The following is a 23,832-nucleotide window of genomic DNA, read 5'->3' as shown; positions in this document are numbered from 1 at the left end:
CTTCTCCTTTGGACGATTTTCCTTCATGGGGGCGATGGCAAAAGCTCCGTCCTATGACTGTGGATGGCCTGCTGTGCGTGGGGCCCATCCAACTGTCAATGGGGGGGGCCCAGTGGGATGTTGGGCTGGTATCGAACGCTTTTACTGCCACCTCCTTCACGATAATTAGGCGAGGGGGCTAGACAGCTTCCTTGGGGGGGTGGGGTCTGTGTCGCTCTGAGTGTTCTCGTGAGCTTAGAGGACGTGTGTGGGGGGATGCAGGTGCCCTGAAACACAGTGCAACACCGGTCTATCGTTGTCCTGGATGTATACCCCCCCCCCCCCCCCCCCCCCCCCCCGGGCACACTGGAGGCGGTGTCCCATCTCTGGTTGCTTGTTGCAGAAAAGTGTTAGTAAATGGAGTGTTGGCAGTAGTCTGTCCCTCTCTATTCCTTCATCGCCTGGTGTTGCTCCTGCAGCAGTGCCTATCCTTACCTTTCTTTTACGCAAACAAAGACCGCTATCGGCCGCCCCCAGCAGTGCTTGGTAGCGGGGGAGTGCTATGTAGAACCATTACATCAGGGTGGACGAATTATCGGGGGACCAGACATATTTATTAGTGAATTCCAGGCAGTTTGTAGCATTTGTAACATCTTGGGTAAAATTGAGTGTGCGAAGGTAATAAACAAAAACACCATTCTTGTCTCACTTCATCATCCACCCGGCATTTATCTTGTGTCAAAACATTGTCTAATTAAAATCTGCCAATTACTTGTAGCTAACCTTCAGATGATATTGGAGTTTATTTTCCCTCCTGCGTTTGAGTAACGTACAAGCTGGGGGGAGGAGCGGGGACAGAATTCTGGAAATCTAGCTGGTGTGAGACACACCAGACATGCTTTGGACACGAAGATCATTTTCAGGGAGCCCCCTGCCAGCAAAGGCCGCGAGGCAGACTACACCCCACGTCTGAAAGGTGTCCAACTGATACAGGAATCTCTGCCGCATTGAAGATGCCTTTGCATGCTTTGGAAGCTCCAAAGGGACAAAGGAATAAAGCTACCTGCATTAAGGAAGGAGCCCTGCAGGGGCGTGACTGACCCCTGGGTTGATCATCTGTAGCTTCCATCAGCTTGTTGAGATTAAATCTGGCAGACCTGGTTAAAAAGAACAAAAGCAGCCTCTGTGTTTCTACTGTAGCTCCTGAGCTCCTACTCAGCTTTTGTTAGGTTCAAATGAACTCAATCCCAATCACCATCATGCCAGCTACAAAAACACTGTTACTGTGGGTTTAAGGGATGATCGTGCCGGATTGTCCCCAGGATCCTCGTACCTGCGGTGTCCGTGGAGCATGTAGGGGCTTGGGGAGGGGGGGGGGTGGCATGTCCTGCAATGTATTCCCAGCTCTTTTCTGGTCCCATTCTGCCTGGTGGCATCTTGAAGTGGGAAAGGAAAGTGCCCCCCCCTTAGAAAAACAGCTTCTCCCTAACCTCATCATCCGTGGGGGTGTGCTTCCCCAGGCATGAAGTCAAAGGGCAGCGGCCAGCACATATTAGAGGAGCAGGGCTTCTGTTCTTCAGAGTCAAAAAGTTGTCCTTAATGCATGACAGCGCCCCCCCACCCCCCCCCCCCCCCCGTCTCCCCTCCCCAGGGTTTACTTACAACCTGAAGTTTGGTTTACGGACTGCTTTCTTGCAGCTCGGGGACACAGCAGGTAATTTCCCACAGGGCCGCTGACCTGCTTGCTGGGGGGAGTGGGCAAAGCCCATTATGTCCAATACCCCAAGACCTCCCCCCCAGCTGGGTCATGTGCAGGTTCCTGAAAGAAAGTAGTTTGATCGCTTAATGTAATTCCCATCACTGCACTTAGAACAGGACAAGATCTACTGCCGCAACATCTGTCCTCCTCTGTGCTTCACCGCCTGTCAGACCCTCCCCTTCCCCTAAACCTCTGTGCTCAGCGAATCGGAACAACTCCTCGGTTTGATTGACAGGCCCTGCCTAGCCTTATATGGATAATGATTCATCCACATGAGGAAACTTACTAAATAATCCACACCACAGTGCATTGGATGGATGTAACTGCTGAACGACAGCTTTTGGGACATTAAGATGATGTAGTGAGCGTATTTTGGTTGCAAAAATATAATTTGTCGTATATCCATGCGTGGTCTTGTCTCGAGTTGTTGAGTGATCCTGAGCTGAAACTCTTGAGTTGCGTTACATGCATTTCAGAGGGGTGGAGATCAATGTGGAGCTTTCGAGGGGGGTGTCAGCGCTGTTGTACGAGATAATGGGACATGTGTGTGACAGGTTTGGCAGTGCAGCTCGAGATGGCAGCACGATCGATACCCTCCCGTCAGGAATGAGTTTGTCATTACCCGCATCAAGGCCCGTGGTTAGAACCCCATGTTGCGCTTTGGAGGAGCCCCGCTCCCCTGCTGTGATTCGCTTGCCCTTCCTCGCTAGTATGGGGGTGGGCTGTCTCCCCATGTCTCCGTCTTACATGCAGCGGGTGGGGACGGCGGGTGGCGCGGACCCCCGCCCTAATGGGCGAGCTGCCGGGGATGTTGGCATTCTCGGCATGTCGTTACTCCTGGCGTCCTTTTTCGAGTGACATTCAGACATCAGAAGACAAGGCCCGGAGGGGGTGTCGAGCAGATGTCTCCATTTCCCTCGTGGTGGGGGGGGGGGTTCTGTCTCTCCTCCTCTTCCTCCCCCTCTCTGTCTCTTTCATTCTTAACTTGTACTTAATTCTTGATTCAGTTTGCCCTGCCAGTTTTGCTTTGAGCAGGTAAGGGCAAGTAAAATACCATTGTATCGCAGATCCCAGTGCATTGTGACCGTCTGCGCAGACCACTCTCCGCCAGTACTGATGTTCCCATTTATTTCATCATCCCCGTTCCCAGCTGTGCTGTGATTCTCCAGTGAATGTGGGGGTGGTCAGCAGAGGGAGGGGTCCTGATACTCCCTGGGTTCCTGGTTTTTTCAGACCCTTCGCTGGAGATCGGTGATACCCAGGCAGCATGGTCGAGTCACTGTGATAATCAGGAGTAACTTCTCAGGTAGTAGAGGAACTGGAGGAGAATAGATAGAGAGGGAGAGAGAAAGAGGGAGGGAGAGGGACGGAGAAGGAGGGATGAGACAGAGAAAGGGAGACAAAGAGGAAGAGAGAAAATGGGAGAGGGAGGGAGAAGGAGGGATGAGAGAGAGGGAGAGGAAAAGTAAGGGAGAGAGAAAAGAAGAGAGGAAAAGGCAGTGGGAGAGAAAGAATGGGGGAGAGGGAGGGAGAAGGAGGGATAAGAAAGAGAGAGAGCAGTGGTGGGTGCTGCTGTGAGGACGAGCAGTCGGAAGGTAGCGGTAGCTAATGGAATCTTCCGGGCAGATATATCGGCGTGTTGCAGTGTGAGTGTAATGAGCTTTCTGCCGCTGACCTGTTGATTTTGTTTGGGCTCACGGAGATGAGCTGCCCCACATGCAGTATTTCAGCGGCCCTGGGGATCTCCCCCCACCTTCTGTCGCTCATTCCTGTCAAACATACCTCTGACACCCCCCTCCCCACTCTGTGTAGCTCAGTAAAGAATTACTGTCACACGGGGCAGATTAATGGTGACTGTCTGGAGTAGAGCAGGCCCTTGAGAAAGACTATTTATCAGCAGAACCTGTGCATACTTGCTTATTTAACATTTCAATTATTTAGATGCTAAGCAGCCTCCTTTATCCAAAGAAACATGCAGGTCTTACACTTTTATTCAGCAGTTCTTACATTTATTTTGCTGGATGAATGACCTCTGTGCAGCATGAGGGAAGCACTAGCATTGTGGCCTTTCGCCTCCAAGGTCGAGGGTTCGAATCTCATCCCTGATGTAGTCATGTTGTGTGGGTTTGCTCTAGGTACTGCCTCCAGTGTAAATTCAGGTGTGTGGGCTTATTGGTGTCTCTGAACTGCTTGTGGAGGGTGAGTATGTCCTCTGCTTCCTGGGAATGGCCGCAGGTCCTCTCTGACCCTGCTCTGGGTAAGCAGTACAGAACAATAAGAATGGATGGGCTATAGAGTGTATTCCAACATAATTCACATTAATAGGCTATTAGGGATTCTTGTTATTACTGGCACAGGCAAATGAATCCTGTGTGACCTTTGACCTCTGACCCCCACCTTACAGAATCTGCCCCCAGCAAGTCTACCGCTGATGATCTTCATGGTTGCTCGCTCACAGAGCTACAGCAGATTCCTCCTGCATCCTGACTGGCTTGTAGTGTTCCTCAGTGTTGGAGATGGCTTCACGCTACCCCCCCCCCACCCCGACGGTACTGCAGAATAAAGCTGGGAATTCTGTGCACCCGCAGATGTGACAGTGAGCTAACGGCTTGCGATGGACCCTGAGAGTTTTTGGGGACCGGTGGTGGTGTGCTTGTCAAGACGGACTCTGCACGGATGGGAATAAGCTGGCATCCTCAGACGAATGCTCCATGGTGGGTGGGTGGGCGGGGTGTCTGGTTTGTATGCCAGGCATGGTTCCAGTCTTGCTGTAAATTGTTAACCGGTGAGCTGTGACGTTGGAAGGGGGCAACTGAAATACTCCGCAGAGCCCCGGGCACTGCCAGCCTGCCACCATCACAGAAGACTTCTCCTCCCTGCATGGGGCTCTTGAGCCCAGACTGGAAGATGGCAGAGTGAATGTGAAGAATTCGTGGGACTTTGCACCAGGCAATGTTAGGGGAGTCCAAAGGAGGGGAAACTCTCCCAGCTGGGGCAGCCTCCTCATCACTTTATAGAAAAAGTAACAGTGGGGTGTGTTTCACATGAACCTGGATTTTTCCCTTTGCTCTGGATGGGGTGGGGGTGCCTATGCTTACCCTCTAAACACACTCACAGACATTCACATCCACTCCCCTCTGAGCTCTGACTGTTTACCTCTCCACACACACCTCCCATTTGTTTGCTTCTCCACACCTCCAAACACCTCTTGTTCTCCTCTCCACACACACACACATACACACACACCTCCCGTTTGTTTACCTCTCCACACACACCTCCTGTTCTCCTCTCCACACACCTCCTGTTTGTTTACCTCTCCACACACACCTCCTGTTCACCTCCCCTCCACCATTATCCTGTAATTGGCCCTCTCCCGGTCTCCTCCATCTACTGGAAACTGGTTTCCATCATATCACCTGCAAGTTGGCCTCACACCCAGCAAACTGAACCTGACCACATATTCTGACTACCTTGAGGCTGGACGGTGGAGGATCTGAATGAGCCAATTTCTGGCCACGTCATTAAACGACGCGTGTTGATTTCCCAGTTGTTTTGTCTTGCTTAGCAGCACGGAAAAGCCTCAAGACACTACCTGTACTGACCTTCATGAAGCATCGTCCGCTTGAGACAGCTCAACGGAGACAAAAAAAAGTGAAAGATTTGATAAACGCTTTCCTTGCGTGTCACGTCTGACCTCTATTCACAAGAACCCCCACTGAGTCTCAGAGTTTTGAGTTGCTACTATTCCTTTTCTTTTTTTAATGTCCTACCCTCTTGTGTTCCTATTCAGGCTGAAATTATTAAATAATTTTGCATTCTCATTTAAAGCTGGATCTGGTCGGGCGGGGGGAGAGTTAGCCTCCTCCGGGCCCCACCGCCCCCCCCATTCTGTCATGGAGCCGGAGATCGGAGACGGACGAGCCAAATGAGACTAAACATGCGATCCACCCGCGGTTGTGCTTCGCATCTCGTGGAAGGTCCTGCCCCTCCCCCAGTAACGGTGGGACCTCATTAAGCACCGCGCACACTTCAGCACTCCCCGCTGACTCTGATACGTGATAAATAACTGTTTTCAAACTGAAACAAAACATTATTAAAGGAGCAAATAAAGAGGAAATGTGTTCTCTTCAGACGCTCCTGTTCAGTAATATTCTCTCTGTGCATTTAATGTTCGTGGGTTTGGGAATTTTTCACTCAGACAAATATCACCCCTGACGTGCCAGTCTCCCCCCCTTCATATCCTCTTCTGGTTTCCCCCCTGCATTCATTGGGCTAATTATTTTCAATTAAAAGTGGCCTCTCTCAAAGCACACCCATGGGGGGAGGGGCAATTAAGACCATCCAGTATTTATTTCTTTCTGCTCCTCCTGTTGGAGGACAGCGTGACAGAAGTTAATTGAAAACCCGTACTTAGGCTGAATTGCGATGCTGATTTTCCAGGGGCCCCGCCTCCACCATTAAACCCCCCCCACCCCTTCCCCCCTCAGTGCCCACCACTCTCAGGAAGGCGGGCTGGTCACCATGTCTTTGTGAATTCTCTGGATTCTCCATGGACTCACTCACGACACTAATCTAATAACTGTTTAGCACGTAGAGAACTAGTGATGTAATCCAGCAGGCCCATGGTGGTCAGGAAAGCAGCCCGAGCCTCACTAAGATCTTTCACGTGATCTCTAGACAACCAGACATTGGACTCTTGAACATTTTTACTCCTCCAAACATAAGCAATTGCCCATACCCCCCAATTATACAGTCTAAGGTCATATGCTCCTGTGACTACATTTCCCATGGTTCTTGGATGCGAAGTCACATGCCACACCTTTGCTCCTGTAATGAGTCTCTTCAATAACTCTTCTGTTTATTCAGTTTGTGATTGTATCACACATTACTGCCCCCGGTCTTTCTAAAGCAAAGTCAGTTTTCACTTCAGCCGGGAGAAAAATAGATGCAGCTGATAATTCTTGTAAAAGGGGCCGACAGATAAGTTATGCATTTAATATATTTAATAACACTGTCGAGGACATAAAAAAAATCACTACTGAAATCTTCGAAGCTGGAGAAGACTTATAAATGTTGCTCTTTATAATCTGAAACTGAATCGGAGTGCAGGGGGCTTAAGTATTTTAAATTTCACATTACTGTGAAATCACCCACATCTGAAACTCAGACACACGGATTTCCAATTAAGACCTCGGCTGTGAGTCCCGCGTGGTTTGTGGGAATGTATTCCATCTTTTCCTCGCTTTTTCCTCGGGGTTTGGAGGATTCATTTGCTCAAATAGCCCCACCCTGCCCCCCAAATGATATGGAACAGAGATAGTCATTTGGCTGTGGGGACAGTAGTGAGTGAGTGGCGGACTTTAAGCTTCCTTCATGGTCAAAAATGATATTAACAACAGTAATTGTAGTATATTCATCAATAAAAGTAAAGTGCTCAGCTTGAAAGTTCAGGGACTAGAGGAGGCAGAACCAACTAATCATGATGTCTGGGTCCAGCCACCTCCTATTAAATCTGATTGGTTATCTCTCTGAACCAATCATTTTTTTCTTCTGCCCCTCAGAACATTTTTGTATAAATAAAGATTCCGACGAGCAAGTTGCTCAAGTCTCAGGGATGTTACATGACACCCTCAAGTCTTGCTCTTTTAGGAGATGTTGTAATGTACGGCACCAAGGCTCTGTGGTCGTCAGCCATCTTGCTTACTGCGGTTCCCACAAAGTGTTTTCCTCTATCACTTTCTCCTCATGGGCAAAGCCTTGTAATCATCGAATCTCCATGACACAAAAGTGCTTCTCCCCTGGTCTTGGTGGGGTTCGTATCTGGAAAGAAAAGAAATGACATTTTTGAAAAGATAATTGAAGAGAGTGCCCGACAAAGTGTTGTAGTGCCTGGATGATATGCGTATGGACATTTACATGTTGATAATCTCAGATCCGTATGGAAATGTCATAACCCATTTTCCATGAGAAATACATTCAGATAAGTCCTTTTCCCCGTCGATTTGCCGCTCTCTATCCAGACGCATTTGCAGAACTCCTGCAGGAACTTAATGAACCTCTCTGTCACAGGGGCTCCCATGCCTGAACCGCCCCTGTTGATTGCAACCCCTGCCAGTTCTTCTAGGACTCTAGGAAACTTCTGCTACTTTTTACTTGTAAAGCAGTGCTCTGAATTTCAATGCGCAGCGTGAACTTTTCTCTGGTGTGAGAGTCTGATCTGCTGCTGGCCATGTCTCTGTCACCCTTTAGAACCTCTGCTATGAAAGGCAGAAATTCGTAAGAAGTGCAGAACACAGTGCAAAGTGATTGGCGGGTCTGCCGGTCAGTCACCTCCCATCTTGTTTGAAGATGTCCCGGTTGCCCTCTGATTGGCCAGAACTCAGCTCAGCAGGTGGGGTTTTTCCCTCTGCCAACAGAAGGAGGCAGATGAGAAGGAGAGCAAAGGGCTTGTCAGAGCTCCTGACCGCGTGTGATGTCGACTGCCTTCTCGGAAGGGGGTTCTTTGGGTTGCGGAGGAGGATTTTCAAAAGTCGGAGGGGGGGTGGGGGGGGGTGTTTGCGGTTAGGATGCATCATTGGCGGAAGGTGAAAGTGGGATCCCGCACATATTGGGTCATTCCTTGCCTTCATCGTAAAATGCAAGATGAGAGCACACGAACGGCACTACAAAGTCGTATTTATCAGTGGGAGTTCCCGAGTTGGGGAGGAAGGGGGGGGGGGTGTCATTACAACAGTCTTGGCGGATGCAATGGATAGCTCCTGTGTGAAAGGCAAATTAGTTTGAAAGTAGTGAATTTTATGTAGCGTATCATTGCACTTGAAGGCAGCAAGTGTAACAAAGGGTTTCGGTGTCCAGGCCATCCTCTACTCACGTGACTGATAGCTGAACACGACAGCCTCACCATTACCTCACCCTCGGGCCTCAGGCTTCAGCTCATCGCTGGGGGCGTCGTTCAACACTCCTGCTGGTGATTCGCTGCTCCCGCTCTGCTCCCGTAAGGAAGCTGTCTGTCCAGTGGAGCCCCCGCATGTCACTTGTCCTCAGCCTGGGATTCCTGGCTCCTCTCTGTCTTCACAGCGTAAACGAATGTCGGTACCGGCCTCTCTCTGCATTTCCAGCCACAGCTTATGGATTCAGCTCAGCTCTTTGCCTTCAGGGCTGTATGTGGGGGGGGTCAGCGAGCTGTCTGGACCTGTGGGTTTTCCTCCCAGCCACACTGCTGGACCTACACCTACCCGAACAATTCATCATATGTCTCGTGGTTGGATCACAGAAAACAGGACTCTTTCTGAGCCACGTCTGGGAGGAAGGCATTACTGCAGTGAGCCCCCCCCACATAACAAGCCCACAAACATACACCAGTATGCTTCATAGAGAAGATCGGCTCCAAAGGATCATAGCTGTGTGTGCATGCAAGCCCCCCCGCACACACACTCACTTACACTCACGCACGCATACACACAGCTAAGATTTACCCAATACCAGGTAACATTCTTTTCATATTTCTCTATTCGCTGTGATGGGGGTAGGCAGAGGAACTTTTTTTTTGCCATTCAGGTATCACCCCCTGTGGGCCTACACATCAGAATAGATGGGGGGGGGGGGGGAGTGCCCAGTGAGGGTCCCAATTTGGCATGTACGGTCATTCCTGTGGGATTCCAGTGAGCGGCCAGACTGGGAGATGGAGACACTGCTGGGGAAACTGCTCTGAGAGCCTGGTCTGGATCGGGGGGCAGGACTGGGAGGAGTGGTCAGTGATGCTGGCCGTCCAGAAATGCAGGAGTGTGTGTGTGTGTGTGTGTCTGCTGTGATTGTGTGTGTGTTTGTCTCCTTTGATTGTGTGTGTGTGTGTGTCTGCTATGATTGTGTATGTGTGTCTCTCCTGTGATTGTGTCTGTGTGTGTGTGTGAATGTCTGCTGTGATTGTGTGTGTGTCTCTCCTGTGATTGTGTGCCTGTGTGTCTCTCTCTCTCCTGTAGTTGTGTGTGTGTCTTTCCTGTGATTGTGTGCCTGTCTGTGTCTCCCTCTCCTGTGATTGTGTGCGTGTGTGTGTCTCTCCTGTGATTGTGTGTGTGTGTCTGCTGTGCTTGTACTGAGGACTCGTAGTCTGTCATGCAGAGGCATGAAGATGCGGTCTGTCCTGAGCGACATGCAGAGTTCAGATGTTCCACCTTCAGAGGCCGGGATGGCTCACAAACCCCCCCCTCTGTGACAGATCTGCTCGCTCACCCTGACGGGGGCTGCTGGCGTTTCCACTGAGCGCTGGGGCTTAGCTGAAACAGGGAGCCAAATACCTGGCTATTTCCACAGCTGGGGGCCAGATGCTGTTTCCCATGATCCTTTGCCCTCAAGTAAAGCGGGCTACCCCCCCCCCCCATCCTACTTCACAGCAAAACGCTTCGAGCAGCAGACCTGCATGCAAACTGAGCAGTCAGTTTGTTTTTATTTTAGCTGCCAACCAGGAGATGTTTACAGTGATTTACTCACAGATAGTTATTTTTTACCGAAGCCGACCTGAACCAGGCTCAGAGGTACATCAGCAGTGCCTCTGTGAGATCTTGAACCTTCTGTCTTGTTTCTCTGTAACGCATTCGCTATTGCGTGATTTCCGCATGATGCTCTTGCTAAAAAACACTCCCACGCAGAGCTCTGGCGGTCTCGGGGCCGCTCCCATCACGCCTTGGAAGGGCTCTTGGGTACGAGGGGGCGCTTAAAGCTGTATGCCCTACCTAACACTAGGGAGATCTGTGGCTTCCCTGCTCAGAGGGAGTTCAGGCGTGATAAGAGCACGTACCTGTGCGTGTTGGGGTGTCCTAACGCATCGAGCAGCGGCTTTACGTCCGCTGCTAGATGCGAGAGGAGCAGAGATTTCCCAGCTGCATGTACTGGTTAAAAAACAACCCAGGAAGACTCTCAAAATTCGATTTCCAGCATGTTTGTTCTCAGTCACCTGCTGACATTTTCTTTGCTTCACAACACTTCTGCTCCTGTCACCACGGAGGAACTTATTTGGATGTCGTGGCTTTGAGAGACAGTTTATTTACTTGGATTTATTTTGGAGCCTGTCCTTTTCCCCTGCCTGAAAGCGGTTTAGGCCTCCTGTCCCGACGTGCGTTACAGCACCTGGCCAACATGATGCTAGCACAGGCAGGGGGGCGGGTGGTGACCTTCTCGTCTGACAGATGTCCTCTCCCCGCTGTCTTGCAGGCCTGGTGAAGCTGGGGGGGTTCACTGTGTCACATGTCAAAAAGTCGCCATAAAGATCGTCAACCGAGAGAAGCTCAGCGAGTCAGTGTTAATGAAGGTAAGGAGGTGTGTGTTTGTGTATGTTCGCACATTAGTGTGTGTTAGTGTATGAGCGTGTATTTGACTGCGTGTTTCAGTGTGTATGTCAATGCGTGTGCGTGTCTGAGTATGTGTTTAATGGGTTAATGTATGAACGTGTGTTTCAGTGTGTTAATATGTTAGTGCTATTGAGTGTGCTAATGTGTGTGTGTATGTGTGTGTGTGTGTGTGTGTGTGTGTGTGTGCACATTCTTGACTCCTCTACAGTGGTGAATGTCTGTGTTGTGCGTCCCCACTGTCCTGCCCCCCCCCCCCCCCCCAGCACGGCACGTGTCCTCCGTTTTCTTCGCCTGTTCCTTTTCCTATTTGATCCGGCTTACAGGAATCACAGTCGTACCTTAACAAGGTTCTCAGGCACTCAGCCAGGAGCTGCAATCCGGGATAATGTCATTTTCAATAAAACTTAGGAAATACATTTAATATCTTATTATTTGTAGTAAAATATTATTTCCCGCCTATTCAACAAGAGAACAAATCCCAGACAGCTGACAGAAAAGCCATTTCATGAAGCTTTAGCGACATGGTGACCCATGTGTGCTTGACTAGCGTGGAAGGGGGGGGCTCAGATCCTGTTCGCTCCCCTTTATTAAGTTTGCTGTCCGTGTGCAGCTCATGAATGGTGACCCGTCTCGGCCCAAGAGACAGAACCGGATTTCAATGCCATGTAGCTAAGATGGGGACACGTGAGTTTGAACTTGACTTTTGTGGAAATCGATAGCTGTGTTCCAAGTCGTACGTCAGCATGTGGGACATGCGTCATACCAGGCTGCCTTTTGAATCTAGAGGGCAGCAAGGCTACCTTAATGCTTAAATCCCATAAGCTGTCACCTTACTCCTACCTGTTTGCTTATTGGGTGACAGCAGAGATGGAGAAACATTCTGATTGGATGGTGGGCTGTTGTAGCTTGTGGTTGGTGTTGAAGGGTTCCTTGGTGATTGGAAACTGGAAAAAACCATCCTGGCAGGTGTACTGCTGTTTGACCTTGCCAGTCTGACGGCTTGCAGACTGCACAGAGGGACTGGATGTCAAAGAAGATTTTCGAAGTGTCACCTGAACTCAAGCCAAGCTCACCTCTGCACCGTATCTGCTTTGAGTGATGTGGACAGCAGGCCAGATCGAGCAGTCTCAGATTCTAGATTCAATCACAATGGACCTGTCTTGAAGTTAGCTTAGTGTATAGAGCAATGTTTCCCAATCTGGTCCTTGGGGACCCACAGACAGTCCACGCCGGGAGGGAGCAAAAAAGTGGACCGTCTGACAGGGAGCTGGGAAGGAGCAAAATGTGGACCGTCTGACAGGGAGCTGGGAGGGAGCAAAATGTGGACCGTCTGACAGGGAGCTGGGAGGGAGCAAAATGTGGACCGTCTGACAGGGAGCTGGGAGGGAGCAAAATGTGGACTGTCTGACAGGGAGCTGGGAGGGAGCAAAATGTGGACTGTCTGACAGGGAGCTGGGAGGGAGCAAAAAAGTGGACTGTCTGACAGGGAGCTGGGAGGGAGCAAAATGTTGACCGTCTGACAGGGAGCTGGGAGTGAGCAAAATGTGGACTGTCTGACAGGGAGCTGGGAGGGAGCAAAATGTGGACTGTCTGACAGGGAGCTGGGAGGGAGCAAAAAAGTGGACTGTCTGGCAGGGAGCTGGGAGGGAGCAAAAAAAGTGGACTGTCTGGCAGGGAGCTGGGAGGGAGCAAAAATGTGGACTGTCTGACAGGGAGCTGGGAGGGAGCAAAATGTTGACCGTCTGACAGGGAGCTGGGAGTGAGCAAAATGTGGACTGTCTGACAGGGAGCTGGGAGGGAGCAAAATGTGGACTGTCTGACAGGGAGCTGGGAGGGAGCAAAAAAAGTGGACTGTCTGGCAGGGAGCTGGGAGGGAGCAAAAATGTGGATTGTCTGGCAGGGAGCTGGGAGGGAAAACCCCCATTTTTGCCTCCTTTCTCTCCTTGTCAGTTGCAGGTGGGTGAACCTTAGCTACACACCAGCCCTGATAGGCCGGGCCCTACCTGTCAGAGCAGGTCCAGAGGAAAAAAAAAAAACACCTGACTATAAATCACAGAGCGGAGGGCAGGGGGAGACTGTGTTTAGGGTCCTCCCAGTTATGCCGTTTCCGGAAGTTCTTTCATAATTAGCCCTTCTGCTGGGTTCTGCCTGGGGACCGGGGTGAAATTGAGCAGAGTGTAATTTTATGAAAGATGATTGTCTTCCACCGGAGGCGCAGAGATGAGTTATGGGGTAACCTGGGAAATACCCAAGTCTTAAAAAATGCTCACAAGAAGGAGCTTCTAGTTTGAGAATGATTGTTTCGCGTAGACGGATTATTTCGCCATATTGGCATGCATTTCAGGTCTGTTGTACTTTGGAACCATTGATTGAGGTTCAGCTTGAGGGTTTATTTATGAGTTTTGCTATTGCCTGTTTGTGGGAGCAGACAGTTGGACCTACTTTGAGGAAATTGGTCTCTTCAGAAAAGGTGTTGCCCATATTAGCCAAATCTCTGACTCCCTGGGTAGCAACACCCCTACAAAGCTCTCCTCCCATCAGTGACATGTGACATTAATGGGGATGGAGAGTCACCTACGGGACCGACGCTAGCATGGAACCAGCGTCGGTCCCATAGGTGAATTTCTGCTGAGTTGGATGGCAAGGGAGGGTTACCTGGGGATGTAGCTTTTTAAATGTTGTTTTTGTGATTTTTTGTTGTAGGTGGTTGGGGAGGGGGGGGGATGCTGCCTTTACTGCTGAATTTGCAGTTTTTCCTCCCAATTACTGACTTCCTGTCTTTCTTCTGGTTCCTGTGTTTAATGAGTACATTGGGAACAAGAAGAAAATAAATGAAACTCAAAGCTGTGAGCTGCATTCTCTTTAACGACTTATCTGATCGGGTTGATTAATTAGCTGATGACTTATCGTCCTTCAGCTGCTTGTCTGACATTCCTCAGTCGCAGAAGATGTCTCCAGTGGTGCAGATACTCTTATATCATCGCCGGCATTTATCCATTGTCCATAGACTGAACACCCAGAACAGGCTTGTCCTGGATGGTAGAGCTCAATAAATGGAACCTTACTGAGGGTCCACAAAAATCTTCTAGTGTTAGAGGTTTCACCTAAAAGCAAGTCAAACGTTTGGGGCCTCGTCGGCAAAGTCTACCAGGGGAGGCCAAGGTGACATTTTGCCAGGGGGCCCAGAATTCCTAGCTGCGACTCTGCTTACAATGGTCAGCTTTGAAATGGTAAGAGAGGGAGAAAGAGATGGAGAGAGGGAAAGAGAGAGGGAGGGAGAAAGAGAAGGGAGAGGCAGAAAGAGGGTGACGAGAGAGACAGGAAGAAGAATAAGAGAACAAGGGAGAAGAGCGGTAGGGTGGAGAGGGAATATATAGAGGCCAGCTAGCTGCCTACAGCATTGTCCCCTTGGAGGTCCCCCTCCACTGTAAAGGTGGCATGTTAGTATGATTCCTGGCACCTCTGAGTGACAGGGGCCCTAAAAAGGGGAACATAATTATAATTATCAAAAATTGTATTGGTTGGAGTTGGAGATCCACAATCAGTAGCAGCACCCCTGCCCATGTTCACCCCCTTAGGAAACTGCCTCTACCACCTTGGATTGGGAGTGGTTGTAGGGTATAGAACACTCTAGATGGGGCCTGACATTCTCCCGTGGGGGTTACAGGTGACCCCCTTTTTTCCGCATCCTTTTTTTTATTGTTCATTACAGCTCTGGGATGTGGAAGAGGATGTTTGGTCATGTTCAGCCATAATTCTGGTTTGTTGTTTTCTTCCTTTCTCTTTCCTCTTAGTGGGCAAGGCGCACATCCATTACCATTTCTGTGGAGATTCACGGCTAGTGTCTAGCTGCACCTTGATCTCGTCTCGTGTCCAACCCCCCTCTATCTTCTTTCCCTCCACGACCACCTTCTACAGCAATACCTACAATTTTCCTCTGGTGAAAAGCAATTGACAAATTTAGCCACTCGCACGAGCAACCGCCCCATGCTGAGTCGCTCTCGGTCTTCCATGCCACCCCTCCTGGTTCTGATAGGACCTGCCTTGGATCCTTGTGAAATCACACTACTCATGTACTAATACGGCACGTGGTAGCAAGAGACCCATGCTAGTTCCATGGGGGCCATGCCAGCAGACCTTACATGTGCCACAGCAAAGTATTTTTGACAATTTAGGGAGAGCCTTACTGTCTTGAGGTCCCTGTTGGCCTCTTGTTCTGCGTTCAACATTCCTCCTCCCTCACTCTCAATGTCACCTTTTTAAATGCTAACAAAACCGAGTCCCTTGCCCGTTATTAGGGGAACAGGACAGCTCCCAGGCAGGTGTGCGTGACAGTCTGCTCAGGGTCGGCCCAATGACGGCCAGAGCTGGGAGGGCTCGGTGCCACGGGGCCGCGGGGATAGGAGCACAGCGTTCTGATGGTCCCAAGCCTGGGGAACACCACGCACTGTGAACACGCCTCACTCACCAAGGATTAGACCTGCTGTGGCATGGTGTGGACATCATACACCCGAGAGTAGGATGGCTATAGGTGAGTGGACCTGGAGGGGAGGACTTGTTTCCATAGAGTCCTGCAGGAACCGTTCACATTTCTGAACCTCATCCAGGCATTGGCTGGAACATGAGGCCTTGGGGGATTTGGCTTGAGTGCAGGGGTGTGGGAGTGCATGTTTCACTGGCTTTGTGGGGACAAATTAGTCAAGCAATATGCATTGAGTTTCCCATAACATTTTATGTAAAGAATCAATAGAGATCTGTTTGCATCCCTACTTTAGTCTCGTTAGGCTTGAGTAGGGAAGAATTTGGTGCCTTAAATCAATGTTTTACTCGTCGCAAGGGTAGAGCTTGCAGATGTGTGATTGAGTATCCAATTCAGGGAAATGACGTACATGGGATCCCCGCCTGTAGCATGATTCCCCTGGACTGTGTTCCCTGATTTCAAAAGAAAAGAGAAGCAAATGCATTTCCCAGAGTTATGAGGAGTAACAAGGGGTTCTTGTCCCTCCCCCCAAGAATAATGGAGGAGACTTTACATGATTGGTGGCCTACTAGTACCCAGAATGCTCAGTGTTGTTGGCTTCCGCTAACAGACCCGGAGGTCATGTGACATCATGTTGGTGGATACTCTGAGAGAGGATATGAGCCAGGCCAGTGGAAGCATCACCTGCTGCCTGGTAGTGTTACAGGCTCTGATCGTGTTCATGGGTCAAAAAAATATGGTCACTCAGACCTGCCTTCAACCTTTAGGCCAGAATATGGAGCCGTGGGTAGACAGACAGTCTGAGACACAGCCACAGACATGCTGGTGGACTCATAAGAAAAGACCCAAAAGCTTGCTTGAGCACACGGAATAAGGCACAGGAATCGTGCGGGGAGAGATGTATGCATGCCGTAATCATGGCACCAGACAGGTCACAAGCTGAAGCCCCAAATGAATGCAAATGAGTCCCGAATAAATGTGAACGAGCCCTGAATGAATCCAAACAAGTCCAGAATGAATCCGAATGAGCCCCGAATGAATGTGAACGAGCCCCGAATGAATGCAAATGAGTCCCGAATGAATGTATATGAGCCCCGAATGAATCCAAACAAGTCCACAATGAATCCGAATGAGCCCCGAATGAATGTGAACGAGTCAAAAATGAATGCAAACGAGTCCTGAATTCTTCCAAACAAGCCCTAAATGAATCTGTACAAGCCTTGAATGATTTATTTATCACAAATGTTTGAACAATCATTCTCTCAGTTTCCATATAACACAACAATCGTAGGCTAGGGATGCATTTCCCCAGACCTTAGTGCTATAATCACTGTAACTTCAGAGAGAGAATTCAATAAAATAGCCCTGGGACAGATTAGGTCTCTGGGCCAAAGCCCTGATGTCTTAAGATCCTATCAATACCTCTACATGCGACTGATGATGGGAGTACAGCTAGAAGCACACATACTCCGTCGGTGACAGGGCGGACAATCAAACGTGCGCGAACCAAAGCTGTGAATGTTTCATACCCATAAGAGGAGTTACAGAGAGATACACTACAACATCCATGCGTTTATGGAAACACAAACATTTCCAAAACTTTAAAGTGGTAAGGGGTCCAATGAACTGGGAACTAGAGAAAACGAGACATTTTATAGAACAATATTTCAGATTCAGAAGGAATGGGGAATAACAACCTTTTGATATTTGTGTGGAGAACTTGAAAGCCGGGCTCAACTGAGTCTTTATGGCTTTCCGAAACAGTTTAGCTACATGGAGGAACATGCCAATTACCCCTTATAATCTAGACTCCGTCTGCAGCATGTAAGCGGAATTGGAGCAGCATCAGTCTGCTTTAGCTGTCCATAAGTTGCCCAGTGTGGGGCCCCTTGGCTGTCCCACCCCAATCTTGAGACCTGGGGTAATTGGTTTGGTGTCCTGCTGAGAAGGGAGACACATAACCTCTGCTGATATCTGCTGAAGAAGGTGGGGATTATCTCCACCTGTCTGCCCATCACCGCACTGTTGATTTATTTCTAGAAATCTCTTTTTAATTAAAATGTATTTTTTTATGAATACATTTTTTACATGTTTGGATTATCTATTTATTTGTTTATTAATTTTAATCCCCTCTATCCCCTAATCTCCAAATGAGACCCGGAAGCTGGTAATGATGGCTTTACCAAGTGTATGACAGAGTGTTCCTCTGTCAGGTTTTGACTGGACTTTCCCCATTTTTTTGCATTTATCATTTTTCGATACACCTTCTCGCTCCTTGCAGAGGGACAGGTGCTCAGCTGGGGAGGGTGGGTTCCCTCTCAGTTAAATTTAATTTATGGGTGGGGCTTGTCAGTCATTATCAGTGACGGGGAAATGGCACCCAGGACCTTAAATGGAAGACACTTTAAATAATTCAGCCAAAAGGGGCAGTTACACAGTTGCCCCAACCCCTTGCTCGTTCCTGTAGTGGGTGGTGGGGGGATCCAGCCCTCCCCGTCTGCAGCGTGAAACCACATGGAGGTGGCCTTGACGGCAGCCAGAGAACATGATCATTAATTCACCAAAGTTGAAGGTGTCAGAAAGGCTTACAAATGCACTAGTACCTTGTCCTTCATTGTCTTTGAAGGAGTGGCAGCCAGGAAAGGAAAATTGCATGCTGGACCTGGGGTGCAGGATTTGGGTGGAGATGGGGGGGGAGGGGATGCAGCACTGGGTGGTAGGACCCATCTCCATGCCCCACCTGCTGGAACCATCTGCTCTGAGCAGAGCCCCGAGGTCACCGGTTGAGTAAGGCGAGACGGACACTAGAGTCAGTGGTATCTGCATACTCGGAAATAATTAGCGTCTCCCCCCTGTACGCAAACAGCAGCTGAGGGAAAGTAGGCCAGATCAGGGATAAAGAAGATTCCTTACCCCACCCCTACAGGAGTGAGGATGGCCTCAACAGGAAAGGTGTTTCTCTCTGCTGGGTGTGTGCCTGTGAGTTCACACCATTTTGGCCACATTCCTCGTGATGTTTATGCTCCATTAGCTGAAGGACTCCATTAGCAATTCTTGGATACAAAGGCAACAATGAAGTACATGCAGTTTGCAGGTTAAGAAAATCCAACTTACGAACAATTCGTACTTACAACCAGACTGCCATAAAGCTTATTGTATTAGAAATTTGAATTAAATACGATGGTTAATAACGAACGCATGTATTGCTTTGTTATGCTCATGGAAACATTGTGTGGCTCCAGCGGTTCGTCGGCCCGGGAATTTATACTAAATACGAAGACAAACATTTTATGGTAATAAAGTATATTGATGGAACTACTCACATTTGCTGAGGCAGAGCAGTAATGGGGGAAGGGAAGATAGCGGAGTTCAGTGGGGGAACCGTAAAGATCCCCAGTGAATCACTGCAGACCCTGATCTTGTTATCCCAACTCGGCCTTGACAGTGATCCCATTTCCCACTTCCTGATTTCTTCACTGAGCCCCAAATGATAATGGATCGTACGCGTCTTCCCGTCGCACACAGCACAGACGAATCTCTGCATGTCGTCTAGGGAGCACAGTCACCAAACGAAATGAACCCCCCCCCATCTGTCATGTCCGCGCTGAACGCCCTCGACTCTCGATCCGATCCCAGGCTTCTGCGAGCGCTCTTCCTAATAGCTCCTTGTGTCTAACTGCTACCCTGCACTTCCCCTCATTTTGTTTGTCTCTTCTCTCCTATTGTCTGCTCCCCCCCCCCACCGGCTGTGTGACACCCAGGTCCAATTGTTTGCCAACTCTCTCAAGACTCCCAGTCAATGCCGAGGTTTGATATCTGATTCTCAGCTTAAATTCTGGCCTTTGTTCAACTTTGATTGTGATACAATTTTTTTTTCTCATGACAATGGAATTATTGAGGCCAGGGTCGTCTATGTGGCGAAGAGGCAGGGAATCAATGCTGGCTTAAAGAGGCTGGAAATAAAATCCAAATCCAAAACCTCTCTACGATTTTCCTTTGTCTTAGTCGCTCGGGCTACAAAGGACATTTGATGCGCAGAAGGGGCTTTTATTCCTAATTCATCTGGTCGTTGGGAAGACAGTAAACACAGTGAACGTATGGTAAATGGTGAGAGCTCTCCGAGGCTTTGAGGCCGGGCAGGAGAAGGCGAGAAACGTTCTATCTGATGTAAGCGTTGAACAAAAGGGATTAAATGAACTTGCAGAAAACCTTTTAAAGAATAAGCCTTTGAGCCAGTGTGTTATATGCCGTTAATTTGAAGCTTTCCAGTCTAGTCCTGGAACTCTGAATGCCGAATGCTGTTTGTTGTATAACCAGCTATATGATTAATAAGGCTTGATTTGGCTTTTATGTATTGCTAATCAAAATGTATACTTGGTTCTGTCCGTCGGTTCTGTGCTCTTATTTAACCTGATCCGTCTAAAACAGAACTGTGCGATAATAATTCGCTTTAGGTAATCTTAGCCAACCATTAGGCAAAATCACTTAATTGTTCGGGGCCTAGAAAGTATTAGGATTTAATTAAGCATGAATCCATGGATGAAATAACAGTTAATTGACCAAATTAATGTTAAGCCTTGAATTATTTATTCCAAAGAAATTAAACATTTAAGAAAATTTTTACACTTCTATTATTTATATAAACATTTACAAAATATGACGTAGCAAAGACGAATGCAAAATGAGCATAAAAATTGCCCTTTGGACTATTTCAGCCAGACAAGGAAAAACATATAAGGGAAAAAATAAGCAGAGTGCCTATTACATCATCACATGAAATGAAAATAAATCTTATTTTAGTTTTGACAAGTGGTGTGTAAATAATGGTGTGTTTTTACTGAGCAGGAAAGGAGAGAGACAGTGTAATTACGGGTCTGTATTTGGATGGTGTATCACAGTTATTATGCCAGAGGACGACTCAGGCCCTGTTTTGTCTTGGACAAGTCAAACTGTCTCTCCAAACTAAACGGGACTTCATTTAAGCGGTAAATTTGGAGCTCTGTTGTTTGAATATGGGGGGGGGGGGGGGGGGGGGGATTAAGTTCGGTAATTTTGTTTTAGGTAAAGACAAGTCACGTGGAATGTATCGCAGGCTGAGAAAACAGTCAGAACTGAAGCCATCCTTTTTGGGTGATGTGTAGGGCAGTCACTTCCTACACCCCAAAGCAGGAGAACATGCAGCATCTACTTCTAATCTGAAGAACCATAAACTTGTTAAGAGTGGGGGGCGATGATGGTGGGTGAAGGAGGTATACAAAATACTTTTAAGCTGATTCGAAATGAGACACAGCATTTCATTTTTCGTTTCGGGAAGATCCTGTTGGGATGCTGTGTGAAATGTATATGAAACAGAATGCAATGATTTAAATCACATAAACCCATATATAACTGAAAATAGAACAAAGACGGCGTTTGAAATATTGAAACTTTTTTTAAACATATTGTTAGCATCAAATTTAATTTGAGCATATATTTGTCATAAAACAATAGCATTTCTCACTTTCTTTTGTCACAATTGATATGTTGCCTTTGTTGTACGTTCAGTTAAACATGGGTTTATATGATTTACAAATCATTGCACAGTGTCCCAGCTTTTTTGGAGACTGTGTTGTGTATATATATGGCACAGGTGGCAAAAATAGCAACGACTGATGAGAACAAAAAAAAAGGAAAAAGAAAAACTGTAAATATTGTTAGAGAGCTGAGATCAATTTAAGGTGAAAATTGTTCATAAACAGATAAAGAAAATTAACACTCATGCAGTGACTCACCCTGCTTGTGATTTTTGAACCCATTCTTGCTCATATCTACATCATATTGGCAAAGTGTGCAGAAGACATGGAATTAGCTTCTCCTACTCTGCAAAACGAATGTGAGTTATTTGGACCCCGTTTGCACACTGACTGATTTACGTGATCTTTTCATGGTGAGTCGGGAGGCTCTGCATTGTTGACCAATGAAACGCAACATCGTTTGTTTGACATGTGCAGCGCCGAGTCGATAACAGGACTCATTATACGGTTGTTGAACTTGATAATGTATCAGTGATCCGGGTGCAGAAAATGTTTGTTGATTTTCGTTAATGTAATCTTACATCAAAAAATTATATCGATAGTGGAAATGAGGACCCAGAAGTGTGTGGCCAGACTTTGAGCTGAACAAAGGTTCATTGTGCTGGAAAACCAGACTGCATGACCTAAAGTGGGGCTTAAAGCCTCTAGCTGACTACCCTAGTGACCATGGTCTGTGACTTTGGTCTACATGAAATCAAGTGCTAAAGTGAGCTGCTTCCCGGAAGTCCCACCCCAAGAAACAGGAAATAATGACACAACAAGACACAAACTACATAGGAGACACTGGGGGAACTTTCTGATGAATGGTCAGCAAAATCCTGACAGAGGTTAACCTGCAAATAAAGCTGGATGGTCCTCTGTGTCTCAAGATTTCCAAGCCTCGGGAATCTCGTCATGAGAGACCTACACGGACATGGCTAGGCCTTTATCTTGGAAGTATAAAGCTCTGACCGTTTTTGTTTTGTCTGGCTTTGAGGTTTAATCATCTTCTGATGCTGTATGTCTCAGGCTGCCTGTCTGCTGGCAGTAATAGAGAGAGGACTCCTTTCTTTGACCAGCTGGCAGCGTTTGCTGGTACCATTTTTGCTAACGGTTTTACTCAAAGCAACACGCAGTCTTCTCATATCCATACAGTTAGATGGTTTCCCGTAGCAGTTAATGTTGTGTTCCTTGCCTGAAGATGTAGCTTCACGTGTGCATCTTCAACCAGCATTCTTACAGATTTTTCAGCCTTCATTTGTACTGAACTGATTTTTTTGTTTTCAAAAATAAAAAAATGACCTTTGAAAATTTTCTATTAAACTGGACTGGAGAAGAGGAAAAAAAAACGTTAAATCGTTATTGCTGACTCTGTCCCGACTCTTTCCACACTCTGCTCTGCCTTCCTCCTCCTTCTCTTGCCTTCTGCTTCCCTTGGCATGTGTCCCATTCTATTTTGTATCCCTTTGCTCTGATTCGCTGATAGGACAGCCTCTCTGTACAGGTCTGGGAACATTTGACCTTTAAACTAGCCAAGCTCAACCTATGCTTAGATCATTTGTCAAGTGTCAAAAGGGAGGAGTGGCGAAACCTACCAACTGCATGCCTTCTTCGAAATCCATGTGGAACTGGCCAAACTGATAAAATGTTTTTGGATCATCTCGAAATCTTTGTAATGGTATTTCTTGCATAACATTTATCCCACAAGCTAGTTATTGTGTACTAATACACAAGATCAAATGTCAAATTCTTAAAAACTCTCCATCTGCTTGTTTGCAGCATGTTAGTCAATCTTTAGGCTGCTACCCCCCACCCCCCTCCCCAATATATTCTGAAAGCTTCACACTAAACATTTACGTGTTATGATGAGGGTCAACACGTCCAGTGGTCATGATCACATTTGATGACACATTAACTTAGCTGAGTTGTGTTTGTGGTATTCTAACAGAAAGCAACTATACTTGTTTATGTGTTGCAATGCCTATGGAGCTGTGCTGGCCCATTCAATCCAGCATCAAGTGTAATTCTAACTGACTTATGCTCAACGCCAAACCCACATGACCCCTTCGGGTGACTCAACGCTCTTTGTTTTCTTTCACGTTTGAGTATCCTGTGCTGGTCCTTAAATGACTGTATTTCATTTTCACTTCTCTCCAATTGTACTCATATCAAATCCCCGTCCCTATTGTCTTGTCTCCATGTAACATAGTTCACCATCCTAAAACGAGCTTCACAAGTCTTGGGGTTTCGCGAACTTTCCCGAGCCTTTCATTAGAGATTGGTTAGACACTAATTTGAAGGTGATAGGATGATTCTTCAGGACAGACAGATCCAAGCGTTGGTTAATGGGGGGGATTGAGCTGCCCGACACATGTGAGCTGTCATGCATACTGGTATGGCGCTGCGTGAATCGTCTGCTTGCCTGCCTGTCTGTCTGGCTGCTACCTCCCATGCCACATGGAGGGACCGAGCTGTGATTTCATAGTCAGGTCAGGTAGATGTCAGACAAAAAGACCCGTTGGATCATCGTAGCCATAAGCACCCTGACTGGCTGGATATAGTGTTCCATTTTCAGAGGGATTGTACATAGAGCCTCAGGTGTGTTTTATTGTCAAATGCGTTCACTGTATTACATTCTAGGGCTTCCACAAAACAGTCACCTGGATGAATCTATGCTTGGCGGTGGCTGATTTGTACATCCCAAGCATGACGTGAAAT

The 23,832-nt window shown here is 47.8% G+C and overlaps 1 protein-coding gene across 7 annotated transcripts in view; it reads left to right on the top strand.

Moving 5' to 3' along the window:
- The first annotated feature begins 10,926 nt into the window (after positions 1–10,926).
- Positions 10,927–23,832, top strand: part of brsk2a (BR serine/threonine kinase 2a) — a 69,137-nt gene continuing 56,231 nt past the window's right edge. For all 7 annotated transcript variants that reach the window (XM_048973481.1, XM_048973479.1, XM_048973482.1 and 4 more), the window contains exon 1: positions 10,927–11,042. In XM_048973481.1, coding sequence (XP_048829438.1) covers positions 11,037–11,042 — 6 coding nt within the window. In that variant the 5' untranslated portion in view covers positions 10,927–11,036. The remainder of the gene's footprint in view (positions 11,043–23,832) is intronic.

This window comes from Brienomyrus brachyistius, chromosome 13 (assembly GCF_023856365.1).
Source record: "Brienomyrus brachyistius isolate T26 chromosome 13, BBRACH_0.4, whole genome shotgun sequence".
In the NCBI taxonomy this organism is placed as follows: domain Eukaryota; kingdom Metazoa; phylum Chordata; class Actinopteri; order Osteoglossiformes; family Mormyridae; genus Brienomyrus; species Brienomyrus brachyistius.
The sequence above is the reverse complement of the archived record's forward strand: the minus strand, read 5'-3'. Positions and strand labels throughout refer to the sequence as shown.